The sequence below is a fragment of the Hyperolius riggenbachi genome, chromosome 12, assembly GCF_040937935.1.
Source record: "Hyperolius riggenbachi isolate aHypRig1 chromosome 12, aHypRig1.pri, whole genome shotgun sequence".
NCBI lineage: Eukaryota > Metazoa > Chordata > Amphibia > Anura > Hyperoliidae > Hyperolius > Hyperolius riggenbachi.
The window spans coordinates 52,885,681-52,901,301 of NC_090657.1; the positions used below are offsets into that span (position 1 = coordinate 52,885,681).

The 15,621-nt window shown below is 48.1% G+C and overlaps 1 protein-coding gene across 7 annotated transcripts in view; it reads right to left on the minus strand.

Annotated features, from left to right (window-relative positions):
* CACNA1G (calcium voltage-gated channel subunit alpha1 G) overlaps positions 1-15,621 on the minus strand; it is a 654,443-nt gene that overhangs the window by 17,152 nt on the left and 621,670 nt on the right. For all 7 annotated transcript variants that reach the window (XM_068263037.1, XM_068263036.1, XM_068263035.1 and 4 more), the window contains 3 exons: positions 15,055-15,180; positions 6,195-6,369; positions 2,027-2,175 (listed from right to left, as the gene is read on the minus strand). In XM_068263037.1, coding sequence (XP_068119138.1) covers positions 2,027-2,175; positions 6,195-6,369; positions 15,055-15,180 — 450 coding nt within the window. The remainder of the gene's footprint in view (positions 1-2,026; positions 2,176-6,194; positions 6,370-15,054; positions 15,181-15,621) is intronic.

A 15,621-nucleotide genomic window follows, 5' to 3' on the forward strand; every position in this document is an offset into this window, starting at 1 on the left:
ACTGGGTGAAAAGACTAGCAGCACAGGACTTTCCCTGCACTGTACATTCTGTATGTTCTTGTTTCTTCCAGACAAACATCCACTGTGAACTGAATCGTTCATTGTGATGATCCGGATCAAATGAACGATTCATTCATGATCCGGACAACACTATGAGTCCAGGTTACGTCACCACAGTGCAGTGAATATTAATTAGCCATGTGGCTAGTCACTGAGCATGTGCAAGCAGTCTAACTCAGCTAAAGACCAGTATAACGCACAGCATGCTGCACTTTCATTCAACGTGTAGCGTTACACTGTAACGCAACGTGGGCACTGTGAACAGCCCATTAAATTTTCATTACTGTGAGTTGTAACGTCCCACTGTGAAAGCAGCCTGAAGGATGTCTGAAGCGAGAGTGATCTAGAGGCTGCCATGTTTATTTCCTTATAAGAAATTCCAGTTGCCTGGCTGTCCTGCTAATCCTCTGCCTCTAAAGCCATGCATACACGGCTCGTTTTATGCGCCGGATCGAGCTAGCGGCTGATGCTGGCGCATCCCCGCTCGTCCGCGCGGATCAATTGCCGCTCGTCCCCGCCGGTGCTTCCTTATCACCGCTCAATTCCCTGCCATTGTTCGCCGGCGAGAATCGAGCAGGCGCAGGTCGAGCGGCTTGATCAGACCAACTGAATATTATCAGCTGGCTGGATCAGCTGGTCGATACACGGTACAGAAACGTACCGTGTATCCCCAGCATAATAGTTTCAGCTATAGGCCCTGAACAAGCATGCAAAAGCTCTTGTCAAATCTGACAATAATGTCAGAAACACCTGATTAGCTGCATGCTTGTTTCTGGTGTGACTCAGACACTACTGCATCCTAAAATATCCAGTATAACCAATTAGCAGCTTCAAACGAAATGTTTCAGCATATCTTGTTTGGCTGCCTGGTAGGGATGATCACATAAATGCAAATTGTTTTGAGTTGATGCAAATGTATGCACATTTTATGCAAATATATCCAGCTTGAACATGGACCAATCAATTTAAACCTGGGTTTAAATTAATTGGTCCATTTTCAAACTGCATATATTTGCATAAAAATGTGCATTTCGGAAAAAAATTGCATCTCATTAGTCATCCCTGTGTCAGCGTTACAGCGCCACCCGGTGGTGGAAGAGGGGTGATGGAAATATGGAATAGATTCTTCCATCACCCCTCCTTCTCCACAGGGTGGCGCTGTAAGGATGACATGGTCTCCTGAAGCGTTATCGTGATTGAAAAGACATGGCGGAAGTACGTCGCTGCCGCGGTGGAGGAAGAAGAGGCCGATCCAGCCGTCCGGACAGGTATGTATGAGAGCTCCCTACCGCCACTCTATCCTACCGAGCCTGCCAGGCGGGGGGAGGCACACTTCCCCAGTGGTAGGAATAATTTGGCACTGCAGCCAAATAAAGTTTTAAAGGGTTAAATAATTAGAGTGGATCCGAGATGAAAAACTAACTCTAACAAGTAACTTGTCTATATATCTTATCTAAAGTTTAGATAGTTTACACAGCATATCTAGCTGCAAATAGCTTCAACAGTTTGATTATTTATTCTTGTGATACAATGAGGGCAGCCATGTTCTGTTTGTCACATTATCACAGGTTGAGGGCTGGATATGCTATCAGCTTGCCTGTGTGTAAATTCAGTCCCCTCTCCTCCTCCCCTCTGCCTCTTAAATCTCTGGCTAGTAACCTCTTCCTCCTCCTGCCCAGACTGAGTTCCCATAAGCCCTTGCTACAGTGCCAAGGCACAAAAGGAGCTGTGGGAGAGGCTTGTTTAGTTTATAGGGAATTAGAGTATTAAAACAAAACAAAAAAAGTATTTCGCTTGAGGAATGCCCTATAAACTATATGAAAGGAACACAATTATGCAATGAGTAAAAGTTTATCTCGGATCCACTTTAACAAGGTCAAGAGCTACCTTATATAACAGGCTTTATTAGTGTTTGACAAATCCCTCAGTTAACACCAACTAAAATCCAGTTGTGTGGGGTACGTACCTGTCTGCGCAGCATTCGGTGAGTAGATGGTGATCGTAGCGGAACGTTTAGCTTTGGTATGAGTGCCTCAAATCGTTTTTCATTTGCCGCTGTGTCTTTTCTACTGCAACTTCCATCGTTTAGCTGAGATTGAACGTGAACGCTTGACCCTGAATGCACCAACGACCGGGAGGAAAATATATAAATGTGTTACTGACTTCAACATTTTTACACTGCATTCATTATTTCATCTCACATGAACTGTTTTAATGGTTTAGTTTCACTAGAATAAATGCTGAATAAGAATATTTGTGATAAATACGGCTGCAGCGGGGGACAGTTAGGGTTAGGCATGGGGGGGTCTGTAAAGATTAGGCATCGGTGGAGGTGGTCAGCTAGGTATCGGTCTACTAGACGCCGCCACGCCAGTTCATAGCCCGCAGTCTCCCGGGAGGCAGACCAGGGCTACAGCAAGATGGCTGCCGAAGCCCTGTACTGGAGACTATTTGTGTCTCCAGTACAGGGCTTTGGTGGCAGCCATCTTCCCGTAGCCCTGCACCCTGCCTGTCAGCGGCAGCGCGGGAGACTCAGCTGCAGAAGATCCGGAAAGATGCACGCCAGAGCCCAGCCGAGAGGGAAGACTTCTGTCAGGTGAGTACATTACTTTTTTTTGCAGGTGAAATGCGGCCCACTGTGTTATTTTCTGCTAAAATGTTTCCCGCATTGTGTTTATTTACTATGAAATGCTGCCCACTGTGTATGTTTTCTGGTGAATTGTGGCCCACTGCGTATGTTTTCTGGTGAATTGTGGCCCACTGCGTTTATTTTCTGGTGAATTGTGGCCCACTGCGTTTATTTACAGTGAAATGCTGCCCACTGTGTATGTTTTCTGGTGAAATGTGGCCCACTGCGTTTGTTTTCTGGTGAAATGTGGCCCACTGCATTTATTTTCTCTTGAAATGTGGCCCACTGCGTCTATTTTCTGGTGAAATGTGTCCCAGTGCGTCTATTTTCTGGTGAAATGTGGCCCAGTGCGTCTATTTTCTGGTGAAATGTGGCCCACTGCGTCTATTTTCTGGTGAAATGTGGCCCACTGCGTCTATTTTCTGGTGAAATGTGGCCCACTGCGTCTATTTTCTGGTGAAATGTGTCCCAGTGCGTCTATTTTCTGGTGAAATGTGTCCCAGTGCGTCTATTTTCTGGTGAAATGTGGCCCACTGCGTTCATTTTCTGCTGAAATGTTGCACACATTGCGTTTATTTTCTTGTGTCTGGGGTAACTACATTTATTTTTTTATTTTTTTTTATTCTTTTTTTTTTTCCCTTTATTTTTCCAAGAATAAATATTTTCCAAACCGCTTACAATACAAAAAGAAAGAGAAGTAACAGAGCAACTTCCTATACATACCTTCCTGAGGATATCCCCACCCCTCCCCCCACCCCCCTCCCCCTCCTCCCCAAGTCTGACCCACCTCCACTGTCCCCGGGCCAGTTCTCCTTCGCTCACCTACTCCTAAACCATTTCTCATTGGCCCCACCTCCTTCCTAACACTACGCCCTTCTTGGGGGGACAACCCCAACCCCATCCTCAATTTACCTCCCCCTCTAACATACCCTGGTATAAGATTAGAACCATCACCCAGAAGTATAAGTCACACCCAGAACAGTGAACAAGTTCCCACCAAGCCCACCTGCCTTTCACTTCACTCCAACCCAAACTTGTACTAAATTGCCTCCGCCCTGAAACTCAACCGTGTTCCCCCTCCGACTGCCACTCGTACACAGAAACCGGTGAGCCAGGGCCTATGTCTCCCTGCCCATAGGCGCGCCTCCCATTCCCTTCTGAGCCCTATATTTTGCCCCTCTCATACTCTTCTGTTGCTCTGAATTCTAACCATTTATCCCACCCCCGGTTTTCTTTTCCTTTAATAATACATGAAAGTTCTTCCATCTGGTAAATTTGGTCAATCTCTATAAACCATTCCCTTATGGATGGGGCCTGTTGGGACTTCCAATTTCTCGCGATTAGGATTCGCGCGGCATTGATTAAGTGCATCCCCAAAGACCCTCTGTATTCTTTAATCCCTTTTTCCACCAAATGTAGCAAATATACCTCCGGGCCTGACTGAGCTGGTATTCCAGCCAGTTCCCATATATATTTCTTTACCTTCTCCCAGTATCCAAAAAGGCCTTCACATGTCCACCAGATGTGCATTAGATCTCCTCTCTCTTTTCCACACCTCCAGCATAACGGGCTTGCTCCATTCATCTTGTTTAATCTAACTGGCGTATAATACCACCGCATTACCAACTTATACCCAGATTCCTGTATTCTTGTGGACATCGAGGCCTTGTATGTCATCCTCACAATTCTTTCCCATTGGGCGCTCTTCCATTTCCTCCCTATATCCTCCTCCCACTTTAGTTTATACTTTAAGGTGTGGTCCTCCTCCTCCTCCAAAATTTTATAAATTTTTGCCAATGTTCCCTTAGTCGATCCCTCCATCATACATAGCTTCTCAAACTGAGTCAACTCCCTAGACAGTCTTTCCCTCGTGCCCAATGCACGAAGGAAATGTCTAAATTGGTACATGCTCCACCTATCTATCTGCGTCACCTGTAGTTGTTCTGCAATTTCCCCTTCCTCCAACCATCTACCTTTTCTGATCATTGAACAGATCCGTGGGCTTCTTCCCCTCCTCCATTCTCTATAGCTTCCTTTACGACACCCCGGCGGGAATCTGCTATTTCCCAACAATGGCATAAGAGGGGAGGGACTCGCCGACATCTCCCTCCTACTACTTACCTTCTTAAAGATTTTCAGGGTGTTTTCTACCAGGGAGCCTGGCATTCGAGATGTCTCCACTATATATGGGAGCATCCCTTAATTCCCCTTCCAGGAATTCCTTCTCCAACCCGACCCATTGTTTGGAAGCTTCGTTTCTATTCCAATCCACCACCCTAGTACAAACAGCTGCCTGATAATATCTTTCTCTTGAAATGTGGCCCACTGCGTCTATTTTCTGGTGAAATGTGGCCCACTGCGTCTATTTTCTGGTGAAATGTGGCCCACTGCGTCTATTTTCTGGTGAAATGTGTCCCAGTGCGTCTATTTTCTGGTGAAATGTGGCCCACTGCGTCTATTTTCTGGTGAAATGTGTCCCAGTGCGTCTATTTTCTGGTGAAATGTGGCCCAGTGCGTCTATTTTCTGGTGAAATGTGGCCCACTGCGTCTATTTTCTGGTGAAATGTGGCCCACTGCGTTCATTTTCTGCTGAAATGTTGCACACATTGCGTTTATTTTCTTGTGTCTGGGGTAACTACATTTATTATTAAGGGCAGCTATACCCATCGGGGAAACGTATGCGTTGTGCGTTAAAATGTTCCCAGATGCGTTACAACGTAACGCATGGGAACGCACACCTGTAGTGTGAATGGTAACATGGAAGTCTATTGACTTTCATGTTACCATATGAATCTTACATTATGCGCGTTGCGTCAAAACTGACAGCGCAGCACATAGTGTGAATGAGCCCTTAATGGTCATAGTTGGCTATATTTGCTGCTTTGGGGTTACGGCGGGTATAAATAGCATCACACAGTTTCTGCACACCCATGATGCGAATCCTCGTTTCACCACATCATGGCGGAAACACTGCTTTCTTATGCCTCGCTGTTACATCATTACGTTAGCTCTGCCCATACAATATCATGGCCACGCTCATTGGCACTCGGAGATAAATAAGTCGATGTTAGGTCGCAGTTTGGGCACTCGGCCTCTGAAAGGTTAGCCATCACTGCTAATAACACTAGTTCCAGGTCAGGGACAGAGGGTGCCAGCGATGATACAAGCTGGAGGACTAAGAGTGCACCGGCTGGAGAGGTGCGGGCTTCAGCTGTGCACTCTGCAGTAGCAGCAGGGATTAATATAACTGGGGGGGACACTGGGATTTCTTTAGTGGGGGGGGGTGCCAGAGAGACGGCATGGGGGACAGGACACCTGGTGTTGGGCCGAATACAGGTATGTATTGTTCGGTCCATAAGACTCGCTGACTCCCCCCCCCCCCCCACACACACACACACACACTTTTGGGGGCGAAAAAGTGAGTCTTCTGTAGCAAAAAAATATGGTAATTAATACATCTAATAGGAGTGACAGTCCGGGCGAAGGCATGACGTTAGGGGTGCACCTGATTTTTGGTACGCGGGTTTCCTCTTGGCTTGGCACTCGGCACAGGAGCTTCCGGTCTGCATCATGTAGCTGTCGTTCGGCAGGGAGTGCGTCCGGCACACTAGCGGTTTCTTCACACTTAACAAGTTGCCTTCTTTAGTGGCTGATGAATTATGTTTAGGGGAAAAGTCCATCTGAAATGACAACAGTCTTTAGAAGACAAGGTAACGACTTCCTTCTTATAGGTGACGACAACCACAATATCCAGGAAGAACCATAACTCCAGGAAAATACATTTAACCACTTGCTGACCGCTCGCTCATAACGCGCATCGGCAAAGTGGTAGCTGCAGGACCAGCGATGCAGATCTGCGTCGCCAGCTGCAGGCTAATTAATCAGGAAACAGCCGCTCGCACGAGCGACTGCTTCCTGTCAATTCACGGCGGGGGGCTCCGTGAATAGCCTGCGGGCCACCGATGGCGGCTCGCAGGCTAAATGTAAACACAAGCGGAAATAATCCGCTTTGTTTACATTTGTACAACGCTGCTAACAGTAGCAGCGTTGTACTAGATCAGCGATCCCCGGCCAATCAGCGGCCGGGGATCGCTGTCACTTGACAGGCAGGAGCCTGTTAGAGGCTGCACAGGACAGATCCGTTCCTGTGCAGCCTCCGATCTCCGGGGCAGGGAGGGAGGAGAGAGAGGGGGGGGGAACCCTGCGTTGGAGGGGGCTTTGAGGTGCCCCCCCACTCCCCGCCAGCCACACGCAGGCAGGAGCGATCAGACCCCCCCCCCCAGCACATCATCCCCCTAGTGGGGAAAAAAGGGGGGTGATCTGATCGTTCTGACTGTTGTTTGATCTGTGCTGGGGGCTGTAGAGCCCACCCAGCACAGATCTTCTAAATGAGCGCTGGTCCTTAAGGGGGGGTAAAGGCTGGGTCCTCAAATGGTTAAAGAGAGCCCGAGGTGGGCTAAAAAAAAAATAAAAAATAGGCTACCCGATTTGCGGGGCTATGCGGATCAGGTAGGCACAAAAAACTCTGCTCCCCGTCGCTCCTGTGGGCCGTAAAGGCCTACTTTCACTTTTGTGGCCTGCAGGTCACGACGCTGCAACAGGAGACAGAGGGCTCGATTCACTAAAGCGTGATAATGCTCATCACTGTAGTGATAAGCGCTTTTGCGCATAATTTCATGCGCGCAAAGGTTTGCGAGAGATAACTAATGACTGTGCGCAAATGGCGGGATATAACATGATAAACATCAGTATCACGTGATATCACTGCAGATCACGTGCACGAAATGCAGATCATGCGATCCTCTTGAAACTTTGCACACGATCAGCGTAGAACAACCCACCCCCCCCCCCCCCCTCAAAAGAAAATTTATATACACACACTAAATAGTCCAATTGAAAACAGCAGGAAACTAAATTACACTCGGTGTGTAAAGAATATCGCGCGCACTGAATTACGCCGTATTGAATTAACTCACATATTTCACAGCACCATTGCTGATTTCAGTAGCAAACTCTATCTGCAATTATCACGTGAAATGCACACTTATCGCATGGAGCGCAACTCCGTATGCACAATAAAAATTATCACTCGACCGCTAAACTTTTCACGCGCGACAATTGCACGTGAAAAGCTTTATCACACTTTAGTGAATTGAGCCCAGTGTGTCTCTCACAGCGTGCAGGGAGGCGGGGGAGCAGCCAAGGAGAGCGAGCTGCCCAATGGCAGCTCTGTAAACCCTGTAGGAACGCCCCTGGCGAGCATTTTAAAAGGGAATTCCTCTCCTCAATGTTTACTTCCGAGATAGTGATTTGTCGCTAATCTCGGGAGGCTATAGCGCGGCGGTGTGGGGGACACAGAGGCATGTCAGCGGTGTGGGGGACACAGAGGCATGTCAGGAGGCAGAACATGCCTCTGTGTCCCATCTGCTCACCTCGGGTTCTCTTTATCTACCCTACGACCACTCCAGGACCGCCTAACGCCAATTGCCTTCAAGTCCTGGGGCCAGCTACTGCAGGAGACCGCGCGCAGATCTCCTGCTTGGGGGGGGGAGGAGCTCCGCCCCGCCTTCAGTCTCCGATCACCACTCGGGAGACTGTTAGTACCGTAGTACAGCCCTGCGATCTGCAGCAGCGATGTACTGGGGACAGCTGTGTGACACGGCTGTCCCCGTGTCCCACAGGAGCGATCCGCTGTGATAGGCTGAAGCTTATTACAACCGATCGCTATGACTGGGTGAGGGAGGGAGGGGGAAATAGAAAATTAAAGAAAAAATAGTGTAAAATATTACAAAAATAAACAAACATCTAGGGGGCGATCAGACCCCACCAACAGAGAGCTCTGTTGGTGGGGGGAAAAGGGGGGGGGGGGGGTAATCACATCTGTGCTGTGCAGCCCTACAGCTTGGCCTTCAAGCTGCAGTGGCCATTTTAGTAAAAACAAGGCCTGGTCTTTAGCGGGGTTTAGCACTGTGGTCCTCAAGTGGTTAAGGACATCTGAAGTGAAGGGGAGATGGAGGTTGACATTTATTGCTTTTAACCTCCTGAGCGTTACGCAACTCAGGAGGTTATGCAGCCTCAGGAGTCCCCCAGTATAAATTGAACAGATCGCACACTTGTAAAACCTTTAGCTAGCACTAGGCTAGCTAGTACAGGTGGCCGGCACCCCCCGATTGCTGCTGATCCCCGCGCTAATACATTGCCCAGCCTGGATCCAGTGATCGGCGCAGCCTCCCCAGACAGCTCTGCTCTTCTCTATGGGGAGGATCGCACATGATGTCTCCGTCATCATGACGTCATGTGCAGACCCGAACCTCCCCATAGAGAGGACCGGAGAGGTGCAGGAGGCTCCGCTGATCACTGGATCCAGGCTGGGTAATGTATTAGCAGGGGGGATCAGCAGCAATCGGGGGGTGACGGCCACCTGTACTAGCTAGCCTAGTGCTAGCTAAGAGAAGCACGTCGGTGGAGGTGCCCAAAGATATGTTATGGCAATAACTAGATCATTTTTCTAATAAAAAATAAGATAAAATAATAAACAATAAGATAGGGAGGTCTCTTACCTCCAAAGAAGACTCACGTAGATAGAAAAAGGAGCCTTTATTAAAATAACGGTTATACTGTAGACAACGCGTTTCACGGGACTCAGCTCACTTCCTCAGGTCAATAAAACAGATAACCAAAATCGGGTCAATGGCCTGGCTGAGCGCCTCTGTATATAAAGACTCCTTTTTCTATCTACGTGAGTCGTCTTTGGAAGTAAGAGACTTCCCTATCTTATTATTTATTATTAGAAAATTATCTAGTTCTTGCCATAACATACCTTTGGGCGCCTCCACCGACGTGCTTCACTTGTATATCCAACACCTCTTTGAGGCGTCACTCCTATCTCTGGGCGACACAGTCTACCGAGGAACAGGACCATAGGAGGAGAGCGACCACCCAGATCCAGAGGGTCCGGGATACAGAGCGGAGACGGTTATTCTTCCGCACGCACTTACAGTGGTTGCAGGATTGCAACCCATCTTTGTGAGTATACTTTATTCACAAAGTTACATTTCCATTTTATATTAACAATACTGCACCATAAGGGCTTCCGGTCTCCGCTCTCTACAGGTCAAGGATAACCCCCTCCATTGTGAAGGGAGCACCCTAGACCCACACAGATATACTAGTGCTAGCTAAAGCTTTTACAAGCGTGCAATCTGTTTAATTTATACTGGGGGACTCCTGGGTCCAGCGAGCGGTATGCCAGACACAGTGTCAGACATACCGCTAAGGAGGTTAAACAATGCACATTGCCTGGCTATTCTGCTAATACTCTGCCTAAGCAGATCAGGTGTTTCTGACACAAATCTGACAAGATTTAGCAGCATGCTTATTTCAGCCGTGCAATTCAGACACTACTGCAGTCAAAGAGATCAGCAGGATGCCAGTAACTAGTATTGTTTAAAAGGAAATAAATATGGCAGCCTCCATCACCCTCTCATTTCAGGTGTCACCTTAGCCCTTGTAAAAATTCAAACCAGGGGGAGCAGGCATGTGTAGTAGGCTCTCCTCACGACCACCGCTCCCCCGTTCCCCATCCCCTCGTTAATGCCTAATGTCCCTCCAAAGACACTTTCTGGTCGGGAGGGTCAGTGCGCAGGAGCTGCGGTTTTTGAATTTTTACAGGGGCTAAGGTGACCTTTCATAACTTCCCACAACTAGCTATGGTGCCCATACATGCATCAGTTTACCCCTATTACTATGTACCCCATGTTTGTTTCTTACTTTGTACAGAGCCACGGAATATGTTGGCGCTTTATAAATCAATAATAATAATAATAATAGAGTGCCAGGTAGCACTTGTTTGAGACTCAGGTTCAAACGCTGATGCGTGGCTTAGTGGATAAAAGCACTTTGGATCTTACCCAGCCATGGTGGTGGAGTCATTCTTGGTGCTTCTTTAACAACAAGTGGCTGGGCCCTCTTCTCTGTCTCTTTCCTAAGAGGTCTACAAAACTTTGGAGCGGGCTGACTTACTCTGGGATACCCGCTCCAAAAATTGGCATTATTACTATTCCCCCTCCAGGTCCATGTGGATGGTGAGTAATGATGTAATACGGCTTCCAGCTATTGCTGGCGGGCGAATTACAGTGTTTTAAAAGTAACTTCAGCTCCGTCTTCTGACGGCACCAAAGTTACTCACTGTGCACCGATATAGCCATAATTCCTATTACGGTTTATGGTGGTGCCGTCTGCACCCAAATCTCCTGTGCTGGATTCCTTGTGTTTAAAAAAGTGAGGAAAATTTTTTGTAACTCACTTTTTCGAAGGAATACTGTAGGGGGTCGGGGTAAAATTAGTTGAACTTACCCGGAGCTTCTAATGGCCCCCCACAGACATCCTGTGCCCGCACAGCCACTCACCGATGCTCCGGCCCCGCCTCCGGTTCACTTCTGGAATTTCATACTTTAAAGTCTGAAAACCACTGCGCCTGCATTGCCATGTCCTCGCTCCCGCTGGTGTCACCAGGAGCATACTGCGCAGGCCCAGTATGGTCTGTGTCTGCGCAGTACGTTCCTGGTGACATCAGCGGGATTGAGGACATGGCAACGCAGGCGCAGTGGTTTTCAGACTTTAAAGTCTGAAATTCCAGAAGTGAACCGGAGGCGGGGCCGGAGCATCGGTGAGTGGCCGCGCGGGCACAGGATGTCTGCGGGGGACCATTAGAAGCCCCGGGTAAGTTCAACTCATTTTACCCCGACCCCCTACAGTATCCCTTTAAAGATATATGTGAAGGGTATGATGGGCGAAGAGATCTGTGTATGGCTGGTGGCTCAGGTGGTTGGAGGTCTGACCTGCTATGCTGGACACACCAGTTCAAATCTTCCCGACTGCTCTTGTGGGCAAAATAAGCCTCCAAGTTGAAGGACGTGGGCTCTTATAATGGAAGTTCTAGTGATCTTTCACCTCCTCCTCAGTTAATGGGAGGTGGAGTTAATACTGGCTTACAAAAGTGAAAAACTGGTGATCCAAGGATACTGTAGAGCAGACTCAAGTAAAATGACTTAGGGAGATGTATTCCTGATTGTCAGGAGGCATTTAACAAGTTCAGATCTTGGTGGCAATTTTTATCAATGGTGAATGTCTTATATTTCTGAGATAGGAGAATGAACCAGTGTGTGTACGAGTCCCTAGAGTAGCACAGGGGTAAGTTCTCTGCCTGGTGTACTACGGGGTGTTGACTATTTAGCTATCTGTGAAGTGTTTGTAGACCTGAAGTATGATGGACGAAGAGATCTGAGCATGACCAGAGCTGGTGGCTAAGGTGGTTGGAGGTCTGACATGCTATGCTGGAGACTCCAGTTCAATCCCCTGTATGTGGTGTAAATTAAGTTTGGGGTGAGAGGGTTCAGCTCTATCATGGTTGAAAGCTGTGCTATGTGCAGATTAAAGGGTGGAATGTTTATGGGGAGAGATGAAACAGTAATTTAGGATGTAGGGACATAGGTATAAAAATTGAAAAATTTTGTTAAGTACAACTTTTGGAGGGGGCTGCCCCGAGCAAGACAGCCCACTTCAAATATCAGATGTATGGACCACCCAGGCAATGGGCAGAGAAGAAGGCCCAAGCCTTTTGGTGTTACCGACACAGGTTACAGGCAACCCTCATGCCTGGGACTCAGGAGCTGTGGTGGCTTGTCCATGACCACAAGGCCTTCACTCAGAGGGGTCTGGACTCGGGTTTCTCAGCTTTGCTGTTAGAGTTCACTTAGGACTGAACTCAGGTTTCTCAGCACTGCTGTCAGAGGCTACCCAATGTTAGGACTCAGGTTTCTCAGCTCTGCTGTCAAAACCCTTGCCATCCGAGCTATCTCCTTCTCCCAGACACAGAGCTGCTCGTTCTAATATTTCACATTGACTAATAACTCACCCGTTTAATAAAGAAGCACCCACAATAGAACCAGTGACCACAAAGCCAGCCAGGAGATTAAACTGGGGTTCTCAGCACAGCAGTTCAGACCTCCAACAACCTGAGCCACAGCTCTTGCCATACATAGATGTCTTCGTCTATCATAAAGAGAGGGGTGTGCTCTACCTGATGGACCACACCTTTCCTGATTCAGACCCATCAATTAATTTGAGCTGTGTCAAACATTTGTGAGGACTTCGGCCCTCGAAGGACCGGTGTGACATCCCTGCTACAGAGTTACAGATGCTGCTACACAGCATCCCTGCTCTCATGGGTCACCAAAGCTGGATGGGAGGAGGGGCACCTTGAGGACCCCTACAGGCACTGGGGCTATTGCCCCCCCCCCCCCCCCTTGCCTCTATGGAAGCGCCGGCCCTGACCACCGCTGTGCATGTGCTGCAATTCTGGCTTGCATCTGTAGGTAGATTCTACCTGGTAGATTATTTTCCGTTTGTAACTTTTGAAGTAGACCTCAAGCTGAGAAAAAGTGTGCCCACCTCTGCTTTAGTGAATGTACTCCTATATCACTAAAGAAACAAAAAGAGGGACACAGACAGCCCAATGAAAGTGTAGTATGTACATGAAAAGAGCATGTGCAGGGTCAGATTTGTACTCTTTACTGCCCAAGGCCACTGCTAGCAGCCCCCCCTTCCAGTATAGGTAGCCCGTTGACCTTTCCCTCCAGTAATATGTAGCCAGATGTCCCTCCTCCAGTTAAGGAAGCCTGAAGACCCACCCTTCCCTCCAGTATAGGTATCCTGATGACACCTTTCCCTCTAGTACAAGAAGCCAGATGACCCTCCTCCCTTCCTTATAGATAGCAGGATGATCCCCCTCCCTCCATTGTAGGTAGCCAAGTAATCCTTCCCCCTAGTGTAGCCTGCTGCCCACCTGCCCTTGATCCTGTGGTGCCCTAGGCCATGGCCTATGCAGCCTTGGCTTAAATCCGGCCCTGAATATGTGCAGTATACTCACAAGTCAGGGTTACCACATAGGCAACCACTGTAGATGCAGGTGGGGAGGTTACACATGTCCCCACTTAGGATTAAGAAGTCGCTCTCCATAGATCAAGAAAAAGGGGTGGACTTGTACAACATATTATGGAGACAGAGGCGCCAGAAGGATAAGAGTCTAAAAGGTTTAAAAGCGAGGAGGTAGTGGTGGACTTACCTCCTCCGAGTTGACACAAGAAAATGCTATGCCAAGGCGCTTGGCATAGTACCAGACCTGCATTGTATATATTCCTCAGGCAATGAGGAAGCAGGTCACTCCCGAGAAACGCTTTGTATTATTCTGGAGTATGAAAATAAATTGTTTTGCTAAAAACTCATCTGCATTTTTTTTGTGTCTGCTCGGAGGAGGTAAATTCACCACTTCCTCCTCACTTTTAAACATTTTATCCTTCTGGCCCCTTTGTTTCCATACTATGTTATATCACTAAAGGGTATGTTTCCGATCTCTGCTGTTGTGTGGGGTTGTGATCTGTGCATTTTTGACTTATCCTATAAACTAAAATTTGCATCTATGAAGGGCTTAGATACCAAATAGCTTTGTTACTGGATGAACTCATTCAGACCTTTCATTCAGGTAAACTACCTCCTGCGGACAAAGTGAGACCCCTTCCATAATTGTGCCTGCCTGCCGCAGTATAGGTAGTCACATGTGCCCAAGTATTCAGAAGACCTCCTGCTCAGTTTAGATAGCCAGTATTAGGTAGCCCCTTAGTGATACGGGGGTGAGCTCATTGTTCATTTCCTGTGTGCCACACAGTTACTGTGCACTGCTCTCCTCTTTTTGGGTTGCCACTGATCTGCAGGTCCGTGAGTGTTGGGGATGGGGACCAGAAGGAAGCTACACACCTCCACTGACGCCTATAATAGGTGTAAGGGTCAATGAGCTTTCTATACTGGAGGGAGGGAGAAGGGTTCTCTGGCTACCTATACTGAGGAAGGGGGGGGGGGGGGGGTCGGCTGCTGATAGTGGCCTTGGGCGGTAAAGGGTACAAATCCGGCCCCTGGTTGGGTCACCATGAGCTGTTTGGGTATTCCTCAGTACTGGTCCAAGCCTTATCCCATAGAGCCATATCAATCAATGCCACGCACAGATGAAGACCAAAAACAGGCCGTATATACGTATGTAGGAATTATGTGGCTCTGTAAAACTTGTTAGCTGCAGGCTCACTATACACCAGGGGTTCTCGATTTGCAACCTGGCTTTCAGGGGCATAAAGCGATGATCTGCATATTTTGGAGCGAAGCATCATGGGAAACTACGGTTGCTCATTTAAAGCTGAATTATCTCAAATACCTTCTGTTTTAAGAAGGCAAAATTACATTTAACAAATCCTTGCTTGGGGGTGCAGTTTGTTCTCTACAGGGAATTTTGCATGCATGCAAAGAAATAATGGCACCTTTGATTCAAGTACGCTGAACACGATATCGTCAGGCAGAGAGTCGTCCGTCAGGGCTAAGGACCAGGATTTTTCAGACAGAATGTCTGACGTCAGAGACAGTCCTTCCATCTCAGCCAGTGGAATCTAAATCACAGAAAGCAAAAAGAGCAGTGAGGTTTCCTAAAATACTCTGCTTTGTATTTAAAGAAAACCTGTAACAAAAAAAACTCCCCTGGGGGTACTCCCCTGGGGTGGGAAAAGCCTCCGGATGCTATTGAGGCTTCCCCAGTCCTCCTCGGTCCCACGGCAGTGGAGATAAAGCTCCCTGTACGGCGGGGATGTAAATATTTACCTTCCCGGCTCCAGCGCAGGCGCAGTATCGGCTCTCTGCTCAGAGATAGGCGGAAATAGTCGATTGCTGTCGGGCTGCTCTACTGCGCAGGCGCAAGTCTCCTGTGCCTGCGTAGTAGAGCGGACCCGACGGAGATCGGCTATTTTCGCCCATCTCTGTGCGGAGAGCCTCATCAGCCCCCCGCTGGAGCCTGGAAAGGTAAATAAATCAGCACTTATCAGGCTTGTCGAGGG